The sequence below is a fragment of the Fringilla coelebs genome (assembly GCF_963513975.1).
Source record: "Fringilla coelebs genome assembly, chromosome: 13".
Lineage (NCBI taxonomy): Eukaryota > Metazoa > Chordata > Aves > Passeriformes > Fringillidae > Fringilla > Fringilla coelebs.
Genome location: NC_140039.1, coordinates 3011199 through 3034353, shown reverse-complemented (window position 1 = coordinate 3034353; position 23155 = coordinate 3011199). Strand labels below are relative to the sequence as shown.

The window sequence follows — 23155 nt, the reverse complement described above, 5'->3', positions numbered from 1 at the left end:
TTAAATGTCCCTTCCAAGCCAAGCCAGTCTGTGCTCCTGTGCACCATCAAAGCAGTGCTGGATTAGTGCTTGGGTGATTATGTGGCTCCTGTATTTTGGTACTTGTGTCATTTAGCAATTGGCCTCGACAGGATTCCTGGGCTGGGCAGTGAAATCTGCAAATAACACACAGTGTGCTCAAGGAGAAACAGGAGAGGAGCACGGCTTCCAGTTCAGATAAATGCCAGCATTTTGCTGCCCGTTCCTTGTTAAGAAATAAAGGAATGTCCTGAAGGTCCCTTCATGTGGGTGCATTATTGGCTGTATCTGTGCTTGTGTTCTGTAGAACACGAGGTAAGTTGTGACAGCTTCTTGCCCCATTTGTCACTGGATAAAACCCAAATACTGCATGGCTCCTTGTCTACTTTCTTCCAAGTCAAGGCAAATTTTGTTCATGATTGAGTGGGACATATTCATCTGTTCACAAGGAAGTTCTTCTTGCCATTCACACGGTGGCAAGGTTGCTCTGTGGATTGGCTCTAATCGGACTGTAATAAAGGCCTACCTCTCACGAGAATGAAAGCTGATGCATTGGGAGGCCAAGTCTGGAGTAATTTGTCCTGGTGTCTGGCACTGTAGAGAGTTGTTCTGGAATTAAATGACATTTGAAGACAGGTGTAGTCTACCATACTTCTAGCATAGTAGAAGTGAAAAAACAGCCTGTGAAACAGGGTTTTACCCTTTCTTCTTCCTCCTCCTCCCAGGAATTTTAATTTCTGCGGTGTAAGCTCTTCATCTTCCTCACAAGCATTGTTTTAATTCAGACAGGTGTGGTGTGAAGCTTGAAGAAATGCTGGTTTATAGCACAAAAACTAATAGTAATCCATTCCCAGGTAAAGCCATGCATTTCCCAAATAACTCTACCTATCCTCAGGGATGTTTCAAAAAGGATCATGGTAGAAGCTGGGAGTGGGGAGAAAGATTGTCATCAAAATTAAAAATACAGCTTTCTGAGATTGTTATATTCCTATACAGAGAGATTAAAAATTGTTCATATATGGAACATTCACTAAGAACTGGTTGACAGATTGACAAAATAATTGCTTGGGGAACAAAAAAACCATAAATGAAAATATGTTTACATGTAGATAATAACTAAATCATCATGCTAAGAAAAAAAACAGACCTGCCAAAACTAAAGCCAGTAAGGCTGCTTCATCTGTCTCAATACAAAAAAAAGACTGAAAAGAATCCGAGATCCTCAAGACCAACACTATATACAGGAACCTCCAGGTATTGGGAAAAAACGAAGGAAACTGTAGTGTGCAATTCACAGAGGTAACCTGGAATTTATTGGTGGATTTGTTGGAAACTTTCTGAGAGCAGGGGGCCAGGGCCAGGGCTGGCAGTGGCTGCTCAGGGATGGCTTTGGCCCCTGTCCCTCTCAGCAGCGCCTGCCCAAGCAGCTGCGCTGCCCCCGGGCTCTCCTCCCGGCCTGCTGGGCTTTGTTGGGTGGCACAGCCGGTGCCCAGGGGCGGCAAGGTGCCTGCAGGGCCCAGCTCTGGGGGAAACGGAGAGCGTCCTGCCCGGATCCACCGTGCTGCCAGCTCAGCAGGGCAGCCCAGCACGGGCTCACGCTCCCCATTGCTCCCACAGGTGCAACCGGCCCCACAGCACGTGTTCCTGATTCCCAGAAGGGAATTGGCTTCTGTCAGGGAACACGCTGCTGGCTCGAGTTAATGACTAGTGGGGCTTTTCTATGGCATGCAGGTGACGGGGGACCCGTGTAAGGCTGGCAGATGACCGGGGTCCGTCCTGAGGCACACGAGCTGGAGAGGGGGTGTTGTGCCTGTCGGGTGTTGCAGTAAGAGACGCGGGGCTTTGGGTCCTTTGTAAGTGGTGCTTGTGGCTGGGGTTCCTCATGAGGTTCTTAGAGGATTTGGGATCTTTTCTATGGTATACAGGTGACTGGAGACATCTGTAAGGCTGGCAGGGGCTTGACTTCCTTGGGATGAATGTGGCTTAGTGCTTGCCATCATGGCCTGGAGAGGAGCCAAGTTCTTGCTAAGGTGGGCAGGGGGCTGGGCTCTTTTGTGAGGCACACAGGGATATTTTGGGGTCTGTGCATTGGTGTGCATGGATTCCTTCTGAAGCACACAGGGATATTTTGGGATCTGTGCTGTGGGGTGCAGGGATCCCTCATGAGGCACACGGGGATATTCTGGGAACTCTGCTGGGGTTGCAGGGATCCCTCATGAGGCACAAAGGAGTATTGATGGTCTCTAGGGAGGTTTGCAGGAGTCCCTCATGCGGTGTGCTGCGGGGATTTTCAGTCTTTTCAGCGCAGCAAAGGGCCACTGTCGGTGGAGGTTGGGCAGAGTCGGCAGGGAGCTTCCCGCAAAGCCCTGGGCCCGGGCTGCGGGCCCGGCGGGCGGGCAGGGCCCATCCTTGGGGGCCGGGCGGGGCCTCAGGAGCCGCCGCGCCCCTGTCGGGCCAGCTGCGGCCGCGGCGGGGAAGGGCCGCGGGCCCGGGCTGCCATGGGGCTGCCGAGCAGCGCGGCAGGTGCAACAAGGGCCTCGCTACGCCCTGGCCCTGTGCTGCAGCCCAACGCATTTACAGCCGCGGCCGTGCCCTGCGGCACAGGAGGCACCCGGGGCTACAGGGCAGAGGCAAAGCACGGTGGGGAGGAGAAAGAGCAGGGAGGAGATTGCCCTGGAAAGGCAGATGCGCTCTGGGGCCCGCTCCTGGCCAGGGACCCTGCCCAGAGCCGTCCCCTGCTCGCCGGGGCCGTGAGGGGCAGCTGTGCAGCTGGGCCAAGCTGTGCCAGCAGCTCCAGCCGTGCTGGGGAGCCTTGCCAGCCCTGGGCCCTGCTGTGCAGGAGGGTCCCTGTGTGCCACTGGCAGCTGGGGCCTCAGCCACCTCCTCTCTCCACAGGAGCGCCTCTGCAGCTTCCGGCCAAATAACCCAGGCAGGGAGAACTGGAGCTGTCATCTTGCATCTCCATGCACGAGTCTGTAGTCCCTGCCATGGCTGCAATACCACTTTGTTGGAGGGCACATGCTGCTGCCACAGCCACCCAGAGCAAGACCCTCTGTCCCTAAAGGTGCTGGCCCTGGTGTCCAGCCAGGCCAGGAGGTGCAGCCCTCCAGCCAGGCAAGGGCCTGAGTCCAGCAACATCTTTGGGCTTCAGCCCAGGTGTCTGTGTGCTACCGCCAGCACTGGCACAGGTGCTTGTCTGGGCACAGCCAGGGGTGGGCAGACAGGAGCTGGGCATGGGCCTCCCGAGAAAAAGCGACTCTATTTTGTCTTCATTTTACATTTTTACAAAGCAGAAATTTTTTTAATAATTCAGAAACATTTTTTGTAGAAAAAAATCCCCAAATATTTCATCCCTTTCTCATATTAGTTTAGGATTATTCAAAGTAATTTTAGAATTCTGAAAAATTGAGAACACTTTTACACTTGTAGAATAAAAAGTAAAACTGCATTTAATTGGTAATCTTTCCTCTAAGAAGAACTAAGTCATCACAAGACACCCAGTCTGCTGCAGAGGTTATTTTCCTCGGTGGGAAAGCAGGGAGGAGATTGCCCTGGAAAGGCAGAGGCGCTCTGGGGCCCGCTGCTGGCCAGGGACCCTGCCCAGAGCCGTCCCCTGCTCGCCGGGGCCGAGAGGGGCAGCTGTGCAGCTGGGCCAAGCTGTGCCAGCAGCTCCAGCCGTGCTGGGGAGCCTTGCCAGCCCTGGGCCGTGCTGTGCAGGAGGGTCCCTGTGTGCCACTGGCAGCTGGGGCCTCAGCTCCCTCCTCTCTCCACAGGTGCTCTTGTGAATCTCCAGAAGAGCCTAGCAACTTGGGCAAGGAGATCTGGGCTCGTAATCCCTACTATCCACGGCTTATCCTATGTGGGATCATCTGGGCCTGCACCTCCTCCAGTGGCATGCCCAGGAAAAGAGGGAAGCCTTCAGTAGGTGCTTGCCTTGAGAACAGTGCAGTGAGGCTGGACACTGACGGAAGTGCTTCAGAGCCTGAGGCATCAGCTCAGAGCCCGACAGACACTGGGCCTGGGGCAGCCCCAGATCTCTTAGGAGCAGAGTGGGGATTTGCCCCACAGGCCTCATCTTTTCACCCAGGGACGCATGGTGGACGCACACAGAAGATGGTTCAGCACTGTTGCTGCTCCCTGAGTGTTATGTTTGGTCCCAGAGCCCCGTGGTCGCACAGCAGCACAAGGAGCCACCAGTCAGTCCTTGAGCACAACTGTTGCGGCAGCAGCGGCATTGGCAGCAGCGGTGTCAGGACAGCGGTGGCAGCAAGAGCTGCGCGACTGGCAGAGGGCAAGGCACCATGGCCCTTGCTCTGCGCCTCTTCCTGCTGCTCCTCCTGGCCGTGGCCCTGCCTGCCAGGGCTGCCCAGGCTGCTCCGCTGCCAGCGCGGGGAGCAGGTGAGCCGGCAGCCTGGCTCCCCTGTCCCGGGACAGCGCTCCCTGCTCCCTGGGAAGCGCTGGGCATGGTTTTCCCCAGGCCTTTCCCCAGGGAGGGTTTCCTCTGCGGGAGGGAGAGGGCCTCCACGGGCCTGGGGCTGGGCCTTTTTCCTTTCCAGGGATGTGTCACAGGGCCAGCAGAGAGGGTGGAGAGATACCAGGAGCCAGCCCAGAGCTCCCGTCTGCGTCTGGCCCGTGTGCAGCTTTGGCCTTGTCCATTCACATCTGGCTCCCACAGCCTTATCCAACCCCTTTTCAGTGCCAGTTTCCCTGAGGCAGAGGGCGCGGAAGCAGCAGTGGGCCTGCGAGGCTGCTGTGGATCCCTTCCCGGTGTGTTGGGCACGGGAGCTGGACAATGTGATGCTCTAGAACCACAGGGCTCCGTGACCCCAGAGCCTTTTCTGACCTCAGAGCCTGCTCTGATCTCTCAATCCTGCTGTGACCTCATGGCCTTGGTGGGGACTGACCTCAGCACTGGAATTTTCCTTCCTGGGGAGGGAGCTTGTTCTGCCTGGCAGTTGTGTCCAAGGGCTGGGCCTGCCCCCCCAAGTCGAGCTCACTGCTCTGTGTTCTGGGCACTGGCACAGGAGATCACATCCAAGGATTCCTGAGCTCCTCAGGCACTGTCAGCTCCAGCCCAAGATGCTGAGGAGTGAGTGATCTCTGGCTGGAGACAAGTGCCACATTCCCTCCTGTCAGCAGCTTCCCAGCTGGAAGTTTGGCACCCTGGGGTGGCCATGGCTAACACAGCCCTTTGGTTTCACAGCCCAGGTGAAGCCTTTACTTCAGCATTTGCTCTTCATGTGCAATTTAAGGCTCTGCTTCCTCTTGTGGTCCTCAAAGGGCACAGTCAGTCAATAAAACAGCAGGGAAAACCACCCAGCCTCTTCAATGCTTTGATATGCCAAAGGAAACCTTGAGGAGCACAGGGTGGGTCTGTGCTGCCTGACCAAGCCAGAGGCCTTCCATGAAGGAGTGGCTGCCTCAGTGCACAAGGGAAGAGCTAGAGATGCCACCAGCCTGGACTTCTGTAATGCCCTGGACACATCAGCCTTGCCCAGCATCCTTGTCCCTCCCTTGGTGAGCTGTGGATCTGATGGAGGCACAGTTTGGAGAATGAGGAATTGCCTGGCAGGTCACAGACAGGGGGTTGTGGTCAATGGCTCAGAGGCCTGATGGATGTCAGTGACCAGTGGTGTCCCTCAGGGTGACAGCGAAACCCCCCTGGACACTGGGAACTCAGTGTCCTGATGGTGCTGCTGGACAGGAGAGCTGGAGGCGCCTCCCAAACACAATTGTTCTGATTGCCCAAGTCTTTCAGACTTTCTCAGTGAATGAGCAGCTGATTGAAGTGCAAAGATACTGAGAAACCACACAATCCCTTCCCTGGGAAGAAACATCTCCCCATCCAAACCTCCCCTGTCATTATCCAGCTCTAAAAGGAACAGACATATCTAATCTATATCTATATCTATCTATCTATCTATCTATCTATCTATCTATCTATCTATCTATCTATCTCTCTATCTAACAAAATAACTTCAGCTTTAAATAAAATCTCTTTATTTATCCTTTTGCTATGAAGTATTGTTTAGAGAGTAGTTTTATTTTATACAGGTATATTTAGTAAAAACATTAAATAACAAATGCTTTTAAGGTCTCAAATACTGGAACTGCAGCAAATTCCTCCCTGACTGACATTCATGAGTGCCTGTTGTCAGGGAGGGATCAGAAGGTCCTGTCCAGAGGGTGGGAGCAGATGTATGCCCTCCTCTCCAGGATCTGCTTTGCAGCTTTTTTAATGGAATCCTCCAGGTTTTCATCAGCATCTAAGGAGAAACAGAGAAAAGTCATTGAAGGGACCATAAAGAGCTGTTGTAAATTTCTTTTAAGAAGTGTTTTTGAATACAAATGCAAGAGTGAGTGCCAGGAAGAAAGTGAACATTCTCTTCTGAAAAAGACTGATTATTACAGACTGAGCTTCAGAGAGCCAATGCCCAACTGGTCAGTACTTCCCAAAGAGTCCAAATGCCTCATTTCTATCAGTTACTTCTCAGGAGTATATATATAAAATATAGATTTTATATTGCTCAATAAAGAGCCCTGGCAGTTTTCTTTAGCTGTGAAGTGAAGAGACTGTTTTCAACAGGTTTCAGGTCTGCTGCTTGTTTGAACTAAAAGCAGAGGAAAACTCTTCTGTTGGTCACATCAAAGCAGCATAAGTTGCATGAGTCTGTGAAAGACATAGGAGTGTAAAAATGATTTCATTTTATAGCACTTACAGTCTTCTAATTCAGCCATGGGATAATCATGCCATCACTCACTATATCAAATAACAGTAAAAAGCACTGGAAAAGAAATAATTTTTAAAACTAAGTCTTAAAACAGTGAAAGAATTTCATAAAGAAAACCACAAAGAATAAACACAGTAATTTAAACTTCTCAAAGCCCCTTGATAATGGAGCCCTGAACCCCAGTCATGTGCAGTGCGGCCTCAGCTGTCCCCTTGAGGCCAGAACTGCCCAGGCTCAGGGCTGGGATGAGCCCTCACCCAAAACTGGCTCCAAGACTGATTGGGACTCAATGCAGAACGGGGCTCACACAAAGAGCAAAGGCCGAAGCCAAACCTTCCTCAGATTGGCTTTGTTTTAACAATGAACTGGAGCAAATTTGCTTGTCCTGTAATACCACTGTTGCCAAGAAACTTTACATGAGCTACTAAATAAGCACTGTCCTGTCCTGAACTGTGATGCTCAAACACTGTTGAGAACCCTGCCCAGAGCCGTCCCCTGCTCGCCGGGGCCGTGAGGGGCAGCTGTGCAGCTGGGCCAAGCTGTGCCAGCAGCTCCAGCCGTGCTGGGGAGCCTTGCCAGCCCTGGGCCCTGCTGTGCAGGAGGGTCCCTGTGTGCCACTGGCAGCTGGGGACTCAGCCACCTCCTCTCTCCAGAGGTGCTCTAGTGAGTCTGGAGAAGAGGAGGCTAAAATCTCGGGCAAGGAGATCTGGACTCGTGATCCCTTCTATCCACTGCTGCCCCTGTCTGCCCTGCCGTGGCTTCAGCAGCAGAACGAGTGCTTCCCAAAACCCACTCGTCCAATTTGAGACCCTCTACCCCTGAGCCCCCTGGTCCTGTACTCCAGCCCGGAGTGAAGGTGGGCAGGCCCTGTCTGCCAGGGCAGCGCTTGGCCCACATTTTATTTTTCAATAAAGAAATGGAGTTGTCATACCTGTCTCCGGGTGCTATCAGCAGCAAAGCCCAGCCAGCACCAGCCCTGGCTGAGCTCCATGCCCAGGAGCAGCCGTGGATGCCCACGGGGTGGGCAGGCAGGAGCCAGGCAGGGGCTGCTGTGACCAGCGGCGCGGCCCCGAGGGCTGGGGGAGCCCATGCTGAGCGTCCCTGGGCTGAGGGCACATTTCCTTCCCTGGGATCATCTGGGCCTGCACCTCATGAGGCACACAGGGATATTTTGGGGTCACTACTGAAGGCTGCAGGGATCCCTCATGAGGCACACAGGGATATTTTGGAGTCCCTGCTTAGGGGTGCAGGGATCCCTCAGGAAGCACAAAGGAATATTAATGGCCTCTCCTAAGGCGTGCAGGGATCCCTCATCAGGTGTGCAGCAGGGTTACATTTGAGGGGGTTTTTACTCTTCCCAACACAGCAAGGGGTCCCTTGGCCGAGGTTTTGCAGGGCTGGGAGAAAGCCTCTTGCAGAGCCCTGGGCCCGGCCTGTGGGCACAGCGGGCGGGCCGAGCCCATCCCCTGCGGCCAGGCTGGGCTTCATCCTTCCTTTGGCTGTGATATGCAGTGGTGCTTGTGCGGGCATTTTGCAGTAACTGGCTTCAACTTGTTCCTCCTGTCACCAAACATTGAGAATAAACGTCTTTAACACCACTGTAGTATTAAGAGGCAGGCCTGACTTTCTTGCATTGCTGGAGGCACAGGCCATTGGGATCACAGGGCCTTCCTTCTTGGTGGAGTCTTCAGGTACCCTGGTGGTCACTGAGGAAGAAACACTGATTCTTCTGGAAAAAAGATTGTTTCCCACGTGTAGAAAAGAATAACTTCTCCCTTCCCCATCCATTTCTATGCAAAGTTATACAGGGAAGTGCATTCATATGTCTCGATCTGCCTTGGCAATCCATCCATTTGTCTATTATCTATCTGTCTGTCTATCTTTCTATCTATCTAGTTTAATGATTATAAAATATTTCTATGCATGATAGTTTGTGTATTTGTAAATTTTGACAGATCTATTGAGAGCTGGAAAATAATATCATCCATCTTTGATCTAGCAAAGTGTTCCAGATTGCAAGGCAAGATGTTTTCTATTGACATCTGTATGGCACTTGCCTGGTGTCAAGTGGGAAATTCTCCTTATCTCTCTTCCTGAGTGATCATAATCAACAGGGGGACATCTGCTGATAAGGGGCTATTGAATGTCACCACATGACTGATAAGAACTGTAACATCCCATTGTGAGATGCTCCGCCCAGAGGGAGGAGCCAGGCATTCTTACCCAGATATAACTGGGAAGATGCTGACACACCAGCACGGCTCTTCTCCACTGGACTCCCCAGAGGAACAGCAGCTGCTTCGACTTCCACGGATCTGCGGAGGAAGAAGACACCCCTTTTCTGTAAGACTCCCCTGCTCCAACAGAGCCACGCCTGACACTCCAGGAGGACTGCAGCCCTTTTCCAACTGGACTGCTACCAACACCCTGACCCACAGGGTGTCAGGTTGAGTTCTGACTCTGACAGTGTTGTTCTTGTGTGTTGCAATGTTCTCTTTAGGGCAAAAAAGAGGCAAACCAATCTGGCTGATAGGTGAGGAAAGAGAATTCAACCTCATTTAAAGCGCTGCTCAATTCAGGGTTGGCTTTCTTTTGAGTGAACTGATGCTAAGAAATATTTGCTCACATATGGTGGGGTTTCTCTGCAAACAGGCTTTGATGAGAAATTTCTGACCACATTTGCTTTTGCTCTTTAAGATAAGTCAAGAACCTGAGTAGCTTTGTTGAGGAATGGAGAATTGTTTGTAGCTCAGGAGGAGCCTGACACACTTTCAGAGGAGTCTGTGAGGAAAAGTCCCCTCAGCCACTGCCAGGGCTGTCTGCCTCCTCTGCAGGCACAGTATTCTGGGAATTCAAAGAGCCTCAGCTGCCACTGTGTCTTCCTCTGAATATTTCTTGTTGTGCAGTACACAGGGAGAATATTTTGTGCTAGATTCTCCTCTGGGCTTTGAGGTAAATCTCAGTAATTCTGGTGATTTTTATGTCCAGATGAACTTTTTATAGATAGCAATGAAAAGGGAAGAAGAAGTACCATAGAAAATTAATTGCTCAAAATGTGAGCGGCCTAACCACACAAAAAATGAAATTTAAACCGAAGAATTTTTTTTATTTTTTTTTTCTTCAGGTAAGGTAAAACATGCAGAGCTAGAAAAGTCTTTAAGGGATGCGACCAGCTCCAAGCTGTATGAAAATCAAAGTGGTAAAGGATGAGAAAGGGCATGGGAAAATCTTCAGCCCTTCCTGTTGAAGGTCCAAGAGTATGAAAACTGAGTCTGGCTGTTGCCCATAGGTAACACGTGCTGTTTGTAGAGGAGAGCAGGTGCCCCCAGCTGTTGGTGGCCCAAGCCCTGCGTGGCTGGCCAGTTGCAGTCCTAGCTGGACCAGGGTGGTGAGCTCGGGAGGGGAGGAGGTGGGGGGATCTCAGGAGGCTTCCGCTTCAGGGCCGGGCTGGGGGGCCGTGGGGGAGGCACGGAGGGCTGGTGCTCTGCTTTCTTGGGCAGCTGCTGCTGCCGAGGCCACGTGTGAGAGCTGTCAAAACCGAGGGTCTCTGGGCTCTCTGGGGGAGAGGGAGAGGCACGCCTTCTCGGCCGGGATGCTGGAGCAGCGGCAGCGCGACTGTGGAGAGAGGAGGTGGCTGAGGCCCCAGCTGCCAGTGGCACACAGGGACCCTCCTGCACAGCAGGGCCCAGGGCTGGCAAGGCTCCCCAGCACGGCTGGAGCTGCTGGCACAGCTTGGCCCAGCTGCACAGCTGCCCCTCACGGCCCCGGCGAGCAGGGGACGGCTCTGGGCAGGGTCCCTGGCCAGGAGCGGGCCCCAGAGCGCCTCTGCCTTTTCAGGGCAATCTCCTCCCTGCTCTTTCTCCTCCCCACCGTGCTTTGCCTCTGCCCTGTGCCCCTGGGGCTGCTCTTGGCCACGCAGCCTCAGTGGGAGCCAGCCCTGGCTGCAGCCCCAGCCGGCCCCCCAGGACAAGGCCCAGCACTTCAGAGGCCAATGAAAGCACTGGGCAGCAGCAGAACCCTCAGCAGAGTCATTTGGACAGTCATGGACTGGCCACAGCTCCACTGCAGCCTCACTGGGAATGTTCCCTGACCATGAGCAGCCTTTAAATGCAGCTGTTTGAAGTAGAAAATCATTAAATACTCACCATTTTCCCTTCCAGCAACATAAGATTCCAGCACAGAAAATCAAGAGGCAAAGTGCCCCAACAGCCAGAATGGCCATCAACTTAAGCAGACAAGGTGTTCCCCAGCAGAAGACTTTCCTCCAGATGTTGTCATTACGTGTTGAGGTGCCGGCTGCATCTGTGGGAGCAAAGGGGAGCGTGAGCCCGTGCTGTGCTGCCCTGCTGAGCTGGCAGCACGGTGGATCCGGCCAGGACGTTCTGGCTCCCAGTTTCCCCCCGAGCTGGGGCCTGCAGGCACCTTGCTGCCCCTTGCACCAGGACTGCTCAGTACCCGAGCCCCTGAGCCTGCATGCCATAATTCCTCTCTGCTGTGCCCTTCTGCTCCAGGCAATACTTGTCAAAGACAGGGAGAATGACAAGGAAAATGCTCTGGGTTTTGGAGCTGCTCCAGGGCCCTCCCTCCTGCAAACAGCTGCCTCGCTGCATCTACCCAGAGACCGGCAAATCACAGGGGATCTCGGGACCGTGGTGCAGTTTGGGCTCCCTGTCAGCTGATGGCAAACGCCTTCCAGCAGAGGCTGGGGAGAAGCTGCAGCCAGGCCAGGCTGGGGAGCAGCCCTGCAGGGCGTGGAAGCAGCAGCGGGGCAGCGAGGCTGCCATGGATCCCTTCCCGCTGTGCTGGGCACGGCGTGTGCAGATGTGCAGCCAAAGTCCCTGGCTGCTGAGCCCCAGGGAAGGCTGAGGGAATGCACCCACCACGCTGGCTGTCCACATCACTCCGTTTTTTTCCCAGATGTTTGGATTCCTCCAGGGACTTACGAGCTCCTATGCGTTTGTTCTTCCTTCTCAGGGGACCTTAAGAGGAATATTTCCATTTCCTAGCAATGGGTCCCACAGAAGCAGGGCTCAGCCTGCGGGGTCAGCAGGGACACACTACTCACGTCTGCGACGGGAGCTGGGCTTGCGTGCAACATCCACCAAAGGACCTGGGAAAGTCCTCCGTGCAGACAGCCCTGTAACTCAACAGCCACAGAGGCTTCTGTCATCTCTGCTCATCTGCAGGGACAACACTGAGCCACAGGAGCGGTGAGGGGATGGCGCAGGGCGAGGGCACACACGTGCGTGGTTCTGTCCTGGCACCTGCAGCGATGCCCCCCTGGCCGAGCTGTGGGCTCTGAGCTGGCAGAGCTCTCCCAGGGGGAAAGGCCTTGACCTACCCTGCCCATATCCCAGAGGCTCAGTAATGGGTATGGGATGGGAACCCAGAACATCGTTGTCAACAGGATCATCTTCCTGATTAGGATTATCTTCATCATCAGGTTCAGCTGCAAAGAAAGGCAGGAGAGAACAGCTCCCGTTACACTGCTGAAGATTCTCCTTCAGGCCCGAGTGGCAGTGAGGGCACCTGGGTGATTGGTGCCCTCCAAGGCACTCCCTGGGCTCTGCCTTCCCTCACAGCAGGGCCAGGGGGACCACGTGCCTGCAGTGGCCCCACACTGGGATGGAAGGAGCCCCTTGCGGGGCACACGGGACAGAAAGGACTCCCTGGGTCTGCCAGCAGCTCCAAACCCAGCCCCAGGCAGGGCCAGGGCTTGGCAGTGGCAGCAGGAGCAGCTCAGGCTCCCTGGGGCTGGCACAGGAGCTGTGAAAGGCTCAGCCCTGGGGCACAGCCCTGGGCCTGGCCCCTTCCCTCTCTGCTCTTCTCCGTGGCTGCACAGGGCACACAGAAGGACACACTGGCATTGCACACGGGAGGAAATGGACAGCTAAATGCTCCTTCCTCCCACTGACAGCCATCCTGTGGGATCACGCTTGGGTACAAAGTAGAAATTTGCAGGCCAGGATTCCTAGAATCCATCAAACTTCACAGGATCTTAAGGGAAATGACACAGGAACGCTACTCTGGACCACGATTACTCTTGGACAATGATTACTCTGTTAGGAAAGGGTTGCTGTTAGCCTACCTTCACCAAGCTCCAAGGTACTTAAGCCGTGCTTTACCAGCGTTTCCAAATGATCAAAGTCACGATCCCAGTCTAGAAAGGAGCACAGATGGAAACCCTCCCATGGTGTCATGGTGTGTTGGGATCCCTTTCTCTAGGGAACCCAGCACTGCACAGGGGTCAGGTAATGCTGTGTTCCAGGAGCGCCAAGCAGCAGAGAGGGCAGCTCAAGCCTCAGCCGGGCTCAGGCCCAGAGGCACAGCAATTACCTCTTGCCACTGTGCCTGGCATCGCCTCCCTTCCTGCAGCAGAGGCTGCCAATGAGCCCCTGCTTCCTCCGGGAAACTGAGCCTTCAGCACAGCCTCTCCTTCCATCTCTGCAGGAAGGAAAAGGGAGAGCTGGATCAGGTAGGGCTGTTCCCCAGTGGGAAGGTGGCATCTTCAGGAGGCAATGCTTGTCCAAGCAATGGATAAGATTCAGGAGAAAGATCCGGTTATTGGGGCTGCTCCAGGGCCCTCCCTTTTCCAAAGAGCTGCCCCTTCCAAGGTACTCTGACACTGGGAAATTGCAGGGGATCTCATGGGGTGCATGGCCCTTGGTGCAGTTTTGGCCCCCCAGGTCAGCTGATGGCAAACGCCTTCCAGCAGAGGCTGGGGAGAAGCTGCAGCCAGGCCAGGCTGGGGAACAGCCCTGCAGGGTGTGGAAGCAGCAGCGGGGCAGCGAGGCTGCCATGGATCCCTTCCCGCTGTGCCGGGCACGGCGTGTGCAGATGTGCAGCCAAAGCCCCCGGCTGCTGAGCCCCAGGGAAGGCTGAGGGAATGCACCCACCATGGCACCTCTCCAGATCACTCAGCATCTGGTGCAGATGTTTGGCTGCATCCAGGGACTTGCTGTCTCCTGTATCTTTCGTGTTGCCTGTTGGAGTTCCTTAAAATAAAGTAGTTCCTCTTCATGTGCATGGATCTCCCAAAACCAGGGCTCAGCCTGTGGGGTCAGCAGGGACACACTATTCACCACTGCCGTGGGAGCTGGGCTTGTGTGCAGCAACCAAAAAAAGGACCTGGAAAAGACCTCCCTGCAGACACCCCTGTAACCCAACAGCCACAGAAGCTTCTGTCACCTGGTTCTTGCAGGTTGACTGTGATAATTCTTGGAGGGAAAGTTGAGAACTTACCTGCAAAGGCTCCCAAGGGTTCCAAGCCATCTTCCATCCAACCTCTTGGAGAAGCATTCCCAGGACCCTCATCTAGAAGGGAGAACAGATCAGAAGTGTTTCCATGGTATGCTGGAATCTCCTTCTGCCTTAGGGATCTGGGCACTGCAAGGGAGGGAAATGCACCCACCATGGCATCTCTGCATCTGGCCCAGATGTTTGGCTGCCTCCAGGGATTTCTTACCTTCTGTGACTTGCTTCTTGGCTCTTAGAGGACCTTAAAGCAAGGTAGCTCCTGAGGATGGGTTGGATAAGGCTGTGGGAGCCAGATGTCAGTGGACAAGGCCAAAGCTGCAAAGGGGCTGGGGCAAGCCGGGTAACTCTCCACCCTCTTTTCAGGCCCTGTGACCCATCCCTCCAGAGGAAACAGGGGCTGCCCAGGCCCCATGGGGGCTCTCTCCCTCCCGCAGAGGAAACCCTCCCTAAAGGCCTGGGGAAAACCATGCCCAGCGCTTCCCGGGGAGCAGGGAGCGCTGTCCCGGGACAGGGGAGCCAGGCTGCCGGCTCACCTGCTCCCCGCGCTGGCAGCGGAGCAGCCTGGGCAGCCCTGGCAGGCAGGGCCACGGCCAGGAGGAGCAGCAGGAAGAGGCGCAGAGCAAGGGCCATAGTGCCTTGCCCTCTGCCAGTCGCGCAGCTCTTGCTGCCACCGCTGTCCCGACACCGCTGTCCTGACACCGCTGTCCCGATGTCAGCACCATTTGTTATGGACTGAGAGGCTGGACACTGTGATGCTGTAGAACCACAGGGCTCTGTGACCCCAGAGCCTGCTGTGACATCACAATCCTGCTGTGACCCCAGAGCCTGCTGTGACATCACAATCCTACTGTGACCCCAGAGCCTGCTGTGACATCACAATCCTGCTGTGACCCCAGAGCCTGCTGTGACATCACAATCCTGCTGTGACCTCGTGGCCTGGGGAAGATGGACCTCAGCACTGGAATTTTCTTTCTTGGGGAGGGAGCTTGTTCTGCCTGGCAGTTGTATCCAAGGGCTGGGCCTGCCCGCCCAGGTCGAGCTCACTGCTCTGTGTTCTGGGCACTGGCACAGGAGATCACATTGAGACAAAGTAAAAATTTTCCAGGGTAGAAGTCCATTTTCATTTAGGCGAAATGTACATCTTTACGGTTTCTGTAATTTGAAAACGTAGCTATTTAGTGTGACTGCCTGTTCTTGCAAAAAGCCTAGGCTCAGAGAAACTGCTTCAGTGAAGGACAGAGAAAGGTGGTGGGGGGGAGACAGAGGGAGATAGAGAGAGACAGAGACTGCTAAGGGGGCAGGTCAGCCTGACCTAGCAATTCTTTCTGATAAGAACTAGCGCCAAATGTCACGCGAAATTTGTAAAAATAGATATGCATGAACCTATTGTAAAATTGTATGCATATGCATTTGAGAGAGAGCTAAAAAGAGACCTGAAGTTCCCAGAGGTGTGCATGCCTTTTAAGGAGAGTAATCTCCATGTGTCCAGCGCTGCAATAAACATACCAGCTTTGCAACTTTATCAGAGTTGTGGAGCTTTCAGTCTTCTCCGCAAAACAACATCCAAGCATTTCTGAGCTCCTCAGGCACTGTCAGCTCCAGCCCAAGATGCTGAGGAGTGAGTGATCTCTGGCTGGAGACAAGTGCCACATTCCCTCCTGTCAGCAGCTTCCCAGCTGGAAGTTTGGCACCTTGGGGTGGCCATGGCTAACACAGCCCTTTGGTTTCACAGCCCAGGTGAAGCCTTTACTTCAGCATTTGCTCTTCATGTGCAATTTAAGGCTCTGCTTCCACTTGTGGTCCTCAAAGGGCACAGTCAGTCAATAAAACAGCAGGGAAAACCACCCAGCCTCTTCAATGCTTTGATATGCCAAAGGAAACCTTGAGGAGCACAGGGTGTGTCTGTGCTGCCTGACCAAGCCAGAGGCCTTCCATGAAGGAGTGGCTGCCTCAGTGCACAAGGGAAGAGCTAGAGATGCCACCAGCCTGGACTTCTGTAATGCCCTGGACACATCAGCCTTGCCCAGCATCCTTGTCCCTCCCTTGGTGAGCTGTGGATCTGATGGAGGCACAGTTTGGAGAATGAGGAATTGCCTGGCAGGTCACAGACAGGGGGTTGTGGTCAATGGCTCAGAGGCCTGATGGATGTCAGTGACCAGTGGTGTCCCTCAGGGTGACCGCGAAACCCCCCTGGACACTGGGAACTCAGTGTCCTGATGGTGCTGCTGGACAAGAGAGCTGAAGGTGCCTCCCTGTGCTGGGTTGTACGATAGGTGTGTATTCTATTTGCCATCTGTTAAGAGGTGGGGCAGGTATCTTCTCTTCATGAGACAGTTTTCTTTATCTCTTCCACAAACCCATCCTCCATCCAGGAGATATTTTCTGTTAATGGGCCAGCGAGTGTCCCTGCATGGCTGATAAATTCCATCATCCCATCGGAAGAAGCTCCACCCAGGGGAGGAGCCAAGCATTCCTATCCAGACAGAATCTGAGGTTTTGGGGACACCACAGCAGCCGTTTTCCTACTGGATTCCCAGAGGAAGACCAGGCCCTTCTAAACCACCACTGGAACTTCAGAGGAAAACTCAAGGCCATGGTTGGGATTTTAGATCAGTGATTGCAAGTAGGTCTCAGATGAAGGTCTAGAAGAGGGATTTGAATAATAAAAGAGCTTTTAAAATCTGAACCTAAAAGAAGAAAGCATTTCCTCGATAAATATGAAACTATAAACAGGAACAGTGTGTAAAGCTCATAGCTTGGACTCATTCTTGAATATGATCCTCTCTGGAAGAAATTGGACTTTAGCTGGAGGAAGCCTGTGGCTCACCAAGCCAGTCAGGGTGAATTCTCAGGAGAGATATCTGCAATTGTCAATGCTTTCTGCAGGTCACCCAAATCCCCCCCGTTCTTCTCCAGCCCTACCCTGCAGCATTAGCTCTTGCCAACTCCAGACCCTGCTCACAAACTCTGTGTGGCAGCTGGCAGGGGAGAAAACTGTTCACTGGAAAGGTGACTGAAACACAGGCAGGCTTTAACAGTACAGGTAACAGCAACTGAAACACAGCATTGTCCTAGACTGGGAAGCAATATGTATTCTGTTGACCATCTGTTAGAGGTATGGCAGTTGTTTTCTGTTCATTGGGCCATTTTCTTTATCTCTTCCACAACCAGTCCTCTTTCTGGGGAGACATCTGCTGGAAAGGGGCCAGTGAGTGTCCCTGCATGGCTGATAAGAATTCCATCATCCCATTGTGAGATGCTCTGCCCAGAGGGAGGAGCTAAACATTCCCAACTGGATATAATCTGGGCTCTTGGGACATCAGAACAGCATTTCCACTGGATGCCCAGAGGAACAGCTGCCTCTTCCACTGGATTTTCAGAGAAGACTACACCCTTTTCTACAGGATCCCTGCTCCAACAGAACCCCACCTGACACTCCAGGAGGGCTGCAGCCACAATTCCAATTGGACTGCTATGAGCACCCTGACCAACAGGGTGTCAGGTTGTGTACTGACTCTGTCAGTGTTGTTTTAGTTTACTGCATTGTTTATTTTATCTTTTTATTTTCTTCCCTACTAAAATAACTGTTATTCCTGCTCCCATATCTTTGCCTGAGAGCCCCCCTTAATTTCAAATTTATCATAATTTGGAGGGAGGGGGTTTACAGTTTCAGGTTCAAGGGAGGCTCCTGCCTTCCTTAGAAGAGACCTGTTTTTCCAAACCAAGACAAACCTGACTTAACCAACAGGGCAATGACACTCTTGCCAAGTGACAGAACCCTGTGGATTCCCAGCTGTCCCTCCCTCTCCATGCCTCAGCCAACCCATCTCTTCCCCTCACCAAGCACTCCCAGCAGCTCACCCGAGCCACACCCATGGATGAGGGCTCCTGCACATCAGAAGGTGATTCTCTCGGAGCAGGAGGCCTCTGGGCTGCCTGAGCACCGGTGGGAGCAAGCAGAGGGAGTGGGACAAGCTGGGACAGCCAAGGCTGTGTGGGGCAGAGCTGCTGCTGAACACTTTCCCCACCCTAACACACAGCCCTGCACTGCTTATTCACCATTTTGTGCCAGTTTGGGCACCTCTTGTGCCACTCTGGGAACATGTGGAGCGATGGGATTCCATGTGTTACGGAATACGAGCACAGGCATGCAAGTCCCAATTATCATTATGCATCTCTGAGTTACACTGTTTGCACCAAGAGCTGTTTCACTGGACGGGGAGCTGCAGGTGCTTTGTGGCCAACAGAGAATCTCAAGGGGTGGAAGCTGGCCTGGGCCTCTGCTAAAGTGCCACAGGGCTAAAAAAGGGGTGTAGTTCCCAAATGGTCAGTCCAGCACCATTCCTGAGCTTGACACTCACTTTAAATTAGCATGCAATTTAAAAGTAGGTATTACAAATGAAGGTTGTCTTACAAGAAACATGTCATTTACATTTCTAAATTTGCACTCTTTGTTTTGATGTAACCCATGAAGTTCCTGCACTGCAAGGCCAGTGGATGTTGTTCATTGCCTTTAACCTGTTTCAAGGTGATCTTTTTTTATCCTTCATCGTACTTTGGAAAAGCAATTCCACAGGACAAGAACCCATCTTAGATCTTTGGTGCTCATGCCAAGGAGAAGGTGACAGCCCTGACAAGCTGTGTGATCCCTTTTAGCACCAGGACTTGTGTCACTCCTCCAGAGACCCCTGACAGTCACCTTGAATGTTACGTGCCCTCGCAGTGGTTTTTAAATCCTATGAACGTTTAAAGAAATGCTTCTATTTTCTTTGATCTTCTGCAACCATGCATGTATTAACATACAAATGCTGGCAGAAAGACACTGGACAAAATGGTTATTTTTAGAATTTCCTCACTTCATAAAACAGTACAATAGCAAGGATGCCACAAATAACTCACTATGAATTCTTCTTATAAGCAAACAGAGGAAGTGTGAGTTTAGGAAGAGGCAAGGACTTCAGAAGATGCAATTTATTAAAATACTAGATTTAGTAGTGTAAGTAAAAATATGTCTAGAAATACTGGTTTTGCTTTGGGTCAGTGGAAATATAAACTAGATTTTATTGCATAGGTCAGTCTGAAACTTGGGCAGAGATGACTAACACTTAATAACCACCGGTGAGTGCAAGTTTGGTCTGAGATTAAAAGCAACAAAAGCAGTGAACTATTAAATTTGTGACCACCTTTCTAACTTCTGGAAGGATTTGTTAATGCCACTACAAAAGTGGGGTTTAGTTGGCTAGTGTTTTTTGTTGAGATTCCCACTCTACTCTTTTGTGGGTTTAGGAACGTTTCAGCTTCTCTCCTCTATTACCTGTTCTCTCAGTGAAGAAGCAATGAAGTCACAGCAAGTTTCAAACCACAGGCCAGACGTTGTCCTTGTGTGCTTTTCCCCAGTTCTGAGGACAAGCTGAAGAGCTTGAATATGAAATGGAGAGTCAGCCATCTGATTACAGCTGGCTTGGGATGGGACCTACGGACCAGGAAAGGCAGCGAAAGAAGTGTGTTGGCAATGGTTTCTGAAGGAGTGTCAGCAGTTTGTGTTGGGGCTTTCCTGAAGCATTACCATGCTGAGTCCTGTTGTTGTGTGTCTGAGGAGTGACTTCAGCTCTCTGTAGATCAGCATCCTGACTTTGGCCTGGAAGACTCCTAGATCTCCTAAAGACCCGACCAAGAAAATGGATGAGCAGCTTCTAATTTCCCTCTGGCCAGATTTTACAAGGTGTTTTGGAGATATCTAATAAGCCCCAGCCAGAGATTCTCAAACTCACTTGTGCCCCAACACTGATTTTATAGGCACTTTTTGTCAGACTCCAACCTACCTGTCGTGCTGCAGTTGTGATTCCAGCTGCTGGATGTGTATTTGCAGATGTGGCACCTCCTTAGCTCTCACTTCCAGCTCCTTCACTTTGCCAAGACTGTTCAGGACAGCGTGTCTGGCCTCTTCCACTTTCCTCCTCATCTCTGCCTGCTCCCTCTTCAGGTGACGGTTGCAATCTTCCAGGCTGACCAGAGCTTCCTGAGAGCTCTTCAGCTCCTTCTCCAGCTCCTGACTGAACCTGATGGCTTCTTCAATCTGCCCATCCCTGGAGCTCCGCATGAGCTCCATTTCCTCCAGGACACTCTGGAGGCACTTGGTCTGGGAGTGCTTCTGTGTTAATGGTGTCTTCCTCCCTATGAAGCAGGATCCTTCTTCTGCATGGCTGGCATGGCTCTTCCGCAGTCCCACCAGCAATGACCAGGAGCACAAAGCAGGGAGAAATTGATGGGTTTTAATGAAGACTGGAAGGGGCTGGATTGTGCTTTGTTGGTTTGGTTTTTTTTTGTTTCAGTCACATAGAGTTGATCAGCAACTAACTTTGCCAAATACAGAGACAAGGAAACAATCTCTGGAAAGTAGTTTTTAATACCTAGCTATGCAATTAATTTTCAAACTACACATTACCATGTTATTGCACAAGTTTCGGAGTAGTTTTCATGTCATTACTATGGTCTGTACTCAGGAGTCAGGCAGTCTGCTGAAAAAGATATTTCCAATGAAGTTGTGTTCAGAAGAAGAGAGCAGAGAGCAGCTGGGGGTGTTCTGGAGCTCTCCTCTTTGTCGTTTCCATTCTTCCTGGGACCTCTGACTGGTGACTTTGTGTTTGCTGCTGATTTCCTTTCCCTTTTCCAGAGGAAAATGGTGAAAGTGTCTCTGACCTGCCTTGCTGGACATTGTGAAGACAGCAGTCATCTACTGCAAGTGGAAGTATCCCAGGTGGAGCAGAGTTCTGTGAGTGCTGTGTTAGTATCAAATCCCACCTGGTGAGACCTGCCACAACAATGGGTCCATGCTGCCCTTCCCTGCTCTGCCTGTTCCATGCTATTTCATGCCAGAGGAATTTAACTGCTGTTAAGTGTGTGTACAGCAGAACCAGCCCTGGAATTAATGGGGCTGTGCAGAGGAGCCCCAGACTATTCATCAGCCTGCCTGCAGAGCTGGCTCCAACTCTGAACTCTTGTGACCGCACTCTAAGGAAAACATCTTTCTAATGTTCCTTACAGGAACTTCTCACTGAGACACTGCTTGTGCTTGTGCAGGCAGGACTCCAAAAGTTCTTTCTCACTTCAAGAAAAACCCTGCACTGGTGTACATCCAGCACATGGTATCAGCACATCCTGACTGCACGTGCAGTAGAAGCAGCAGCAGCATTGTACACCTGGGTTTGTTAAGCTGAACTGCCCTACGCTTTTAACAGAGTGCTCACCACAACTATATTGATGGTACACCGGTGCCATACATTCCTGCTTAAAGCCTCCCTGTAACTAAACTTTGCTAAAAAGTTAATGCCGAGGATGAACGAGCAACTTCGGTCTCAGTCTGGCAGTGGAGGGGTTATAAACACTGATTCTGCGAGTGCAGCATCTCTCCTGAAGCACTCGGGGCCAGCCGAGCCGCCCCCGGGAGGCCGGTGCAGAAGCCGGCCCGGACTCACCTGCAGCGCCAGGCACCGCGCATCGCTGCTCTGCAGGGCGGCGCGCATGTCCTCCACCAGCTCCCGCAGGCTGCCGTTCTCCTCCTCCAGCTTGGCCATGCGGTCCTCGGCCTGCTCCAGCGCCACGGTCTCCTCGTAGCACTCCCGGGAGCAGGGCCCCGGCGGCCGCCGCTCGGCGCTGCCCGCGGCTCCGCGGCCGGCGGGCTCGGTGCGGCGGCGGCGGCGGGGGCTGCGCAGGCGGATCTGGGTCTCGATGTGCTCGCTCTCCCGGCCCAGCGGCAGCCGCGGCCCCGCGCGGGTGCTGAAGTGGCCGCAGAGCCGCGCGTGGAACTGGCGGAAGGTGAGCTCGGCCGAGAGCCCGTCCCACAGCCCCGCGCACTCCTCGGGCTCCGCCGCCTCCTCCAGCCCCAGCACCTGGCACAGCGTGCGGAAGTCCTCGCCGGGGATGCGGCCCGAACCGGCGCAGTCCAAGTCGTGGAAGATCTCCTGCAGGTACTGGTCCAGGCCGGTGGCCAGCACGACGATCTCGTTCTCCACGCCGCGGTCCAGCCCGTAGTGGTAGGCGAGGGCGCTGACCAGCCACTGCGTGCGCCGGGCCGGCCGCCCGTAGGGGTCCCAGCCCTCAGGCGGCTCCATCGCGCCCGCCCGGCCCGCGGCGCTGCCCGAGCATCCTGAGCTCCCGCCCGGCCGAGCGCTCGGCCCCGGCCCGCGGCGGGGCGGGACGGGCGGGGCGGGGCCGCCGCCGCTCCAGCGCCGCTCGCCGAGCGCCCGGCTCGCCCCGCAGCGGAGCCGCGTCCGCCTTTGTCCGGCACGAAAGGGGATTCCGGCAAAGCGGCCGGCTGCCACCCTGCTCCGTTTGGCTGCCAAGCCTGCGCCCCAAGTGTCTTTCTCAATTTCTTAACTCATTTCTCCCTTCTGGTTTCTCTTTAACACAAGCAACACAAGAGCATCGCACAATCCACTTTGACAAGTAAGGCTTGTGAACGAGTGAGTGCTTCCACTAAATTAAAATCCCAATGTGCATGAAAGCCGACCTTCTGTTCGCTCAGACCTGCTCACCTCTGTAGATGAGGTGACTTTATGGTGTTGCTGGGTGGGTTTGAAGAGGTCTGGGACAGAGGTGAGCAAGCGTTAAACTCGTTCAAACGAGCTGCCCGAAGCAGTTACTTTAGTCTCTCTTTGGCTGCGGAGTAGGACCGCAGGCAGCAGCACCAGCAGGGCTCCTCCACCAGCAGGGACATGCCAGGAGCCAGGAGGGGACCGTGGCACCAGCCGTGCCCAAGGGCTGAACAGGGTGGCAATGTCAGGTGCTGCTAACAGGCTGCATTAAGAGCCCAGGCAAGGCGTGGTGAACAGCAACCAGTTTGGGAGCCATGCAAGGAGTCCTGCCAAGAGCAAATCGTTCTAATGTTCTCTCTAGGACAAAAAAGAGGCAAACCAATCTGGCTGATAGGTGAGGAAAGAGAATTCAACCTCATTTAAAGCGCTGCTTAATTCAGGGTTGGCTTTCTTTTGAGTGAACTGATGCTAAGAAATATTTGCTCACATATGATGGGGTTTCTCTGCAAACAGGCTTTGATGAGAAATTTCTGACCACATTTGCTTTTGCTCTTTAAGATAAGTCAAGAACCTGAGTAGCTTTGTTGAGGAATAGAGAATTGTTTGTAGCTCAGG

The 23155-nt window shown here is 53.1% G+C and overlaps 1 protein-coding gene across 1 annotated transcript; it reads right to left on the bottom strand.

Annotated features, from left to right (window-relative positions):
- Positions 1-11915: 11915 nt before the first annotated feature.
- On the bottom strand, positions 11916-22117 carry LOC311158681 (EF-hand and coiled-coil domain-containing protein 1-like; the record flags this gene model as incomplete). Its single annotated transcript, XM_084214252.1, has 7 exons — positions 11916-11929; positions 12091-12198; positions 12838-12909; positions 13992-14063; positions 19573-19664; positions 19829-20235; positions 21482-22117. 7 exons carry the CDS (start codon positions 22115-22117, stop codon positions 11916-11918), a joined length of 1401 nt encoding a protein of 466 aa, XP_084070378.1.
- Between the last annotated feature and the right edge of the window lie 1038 nt (positions 22118-23155).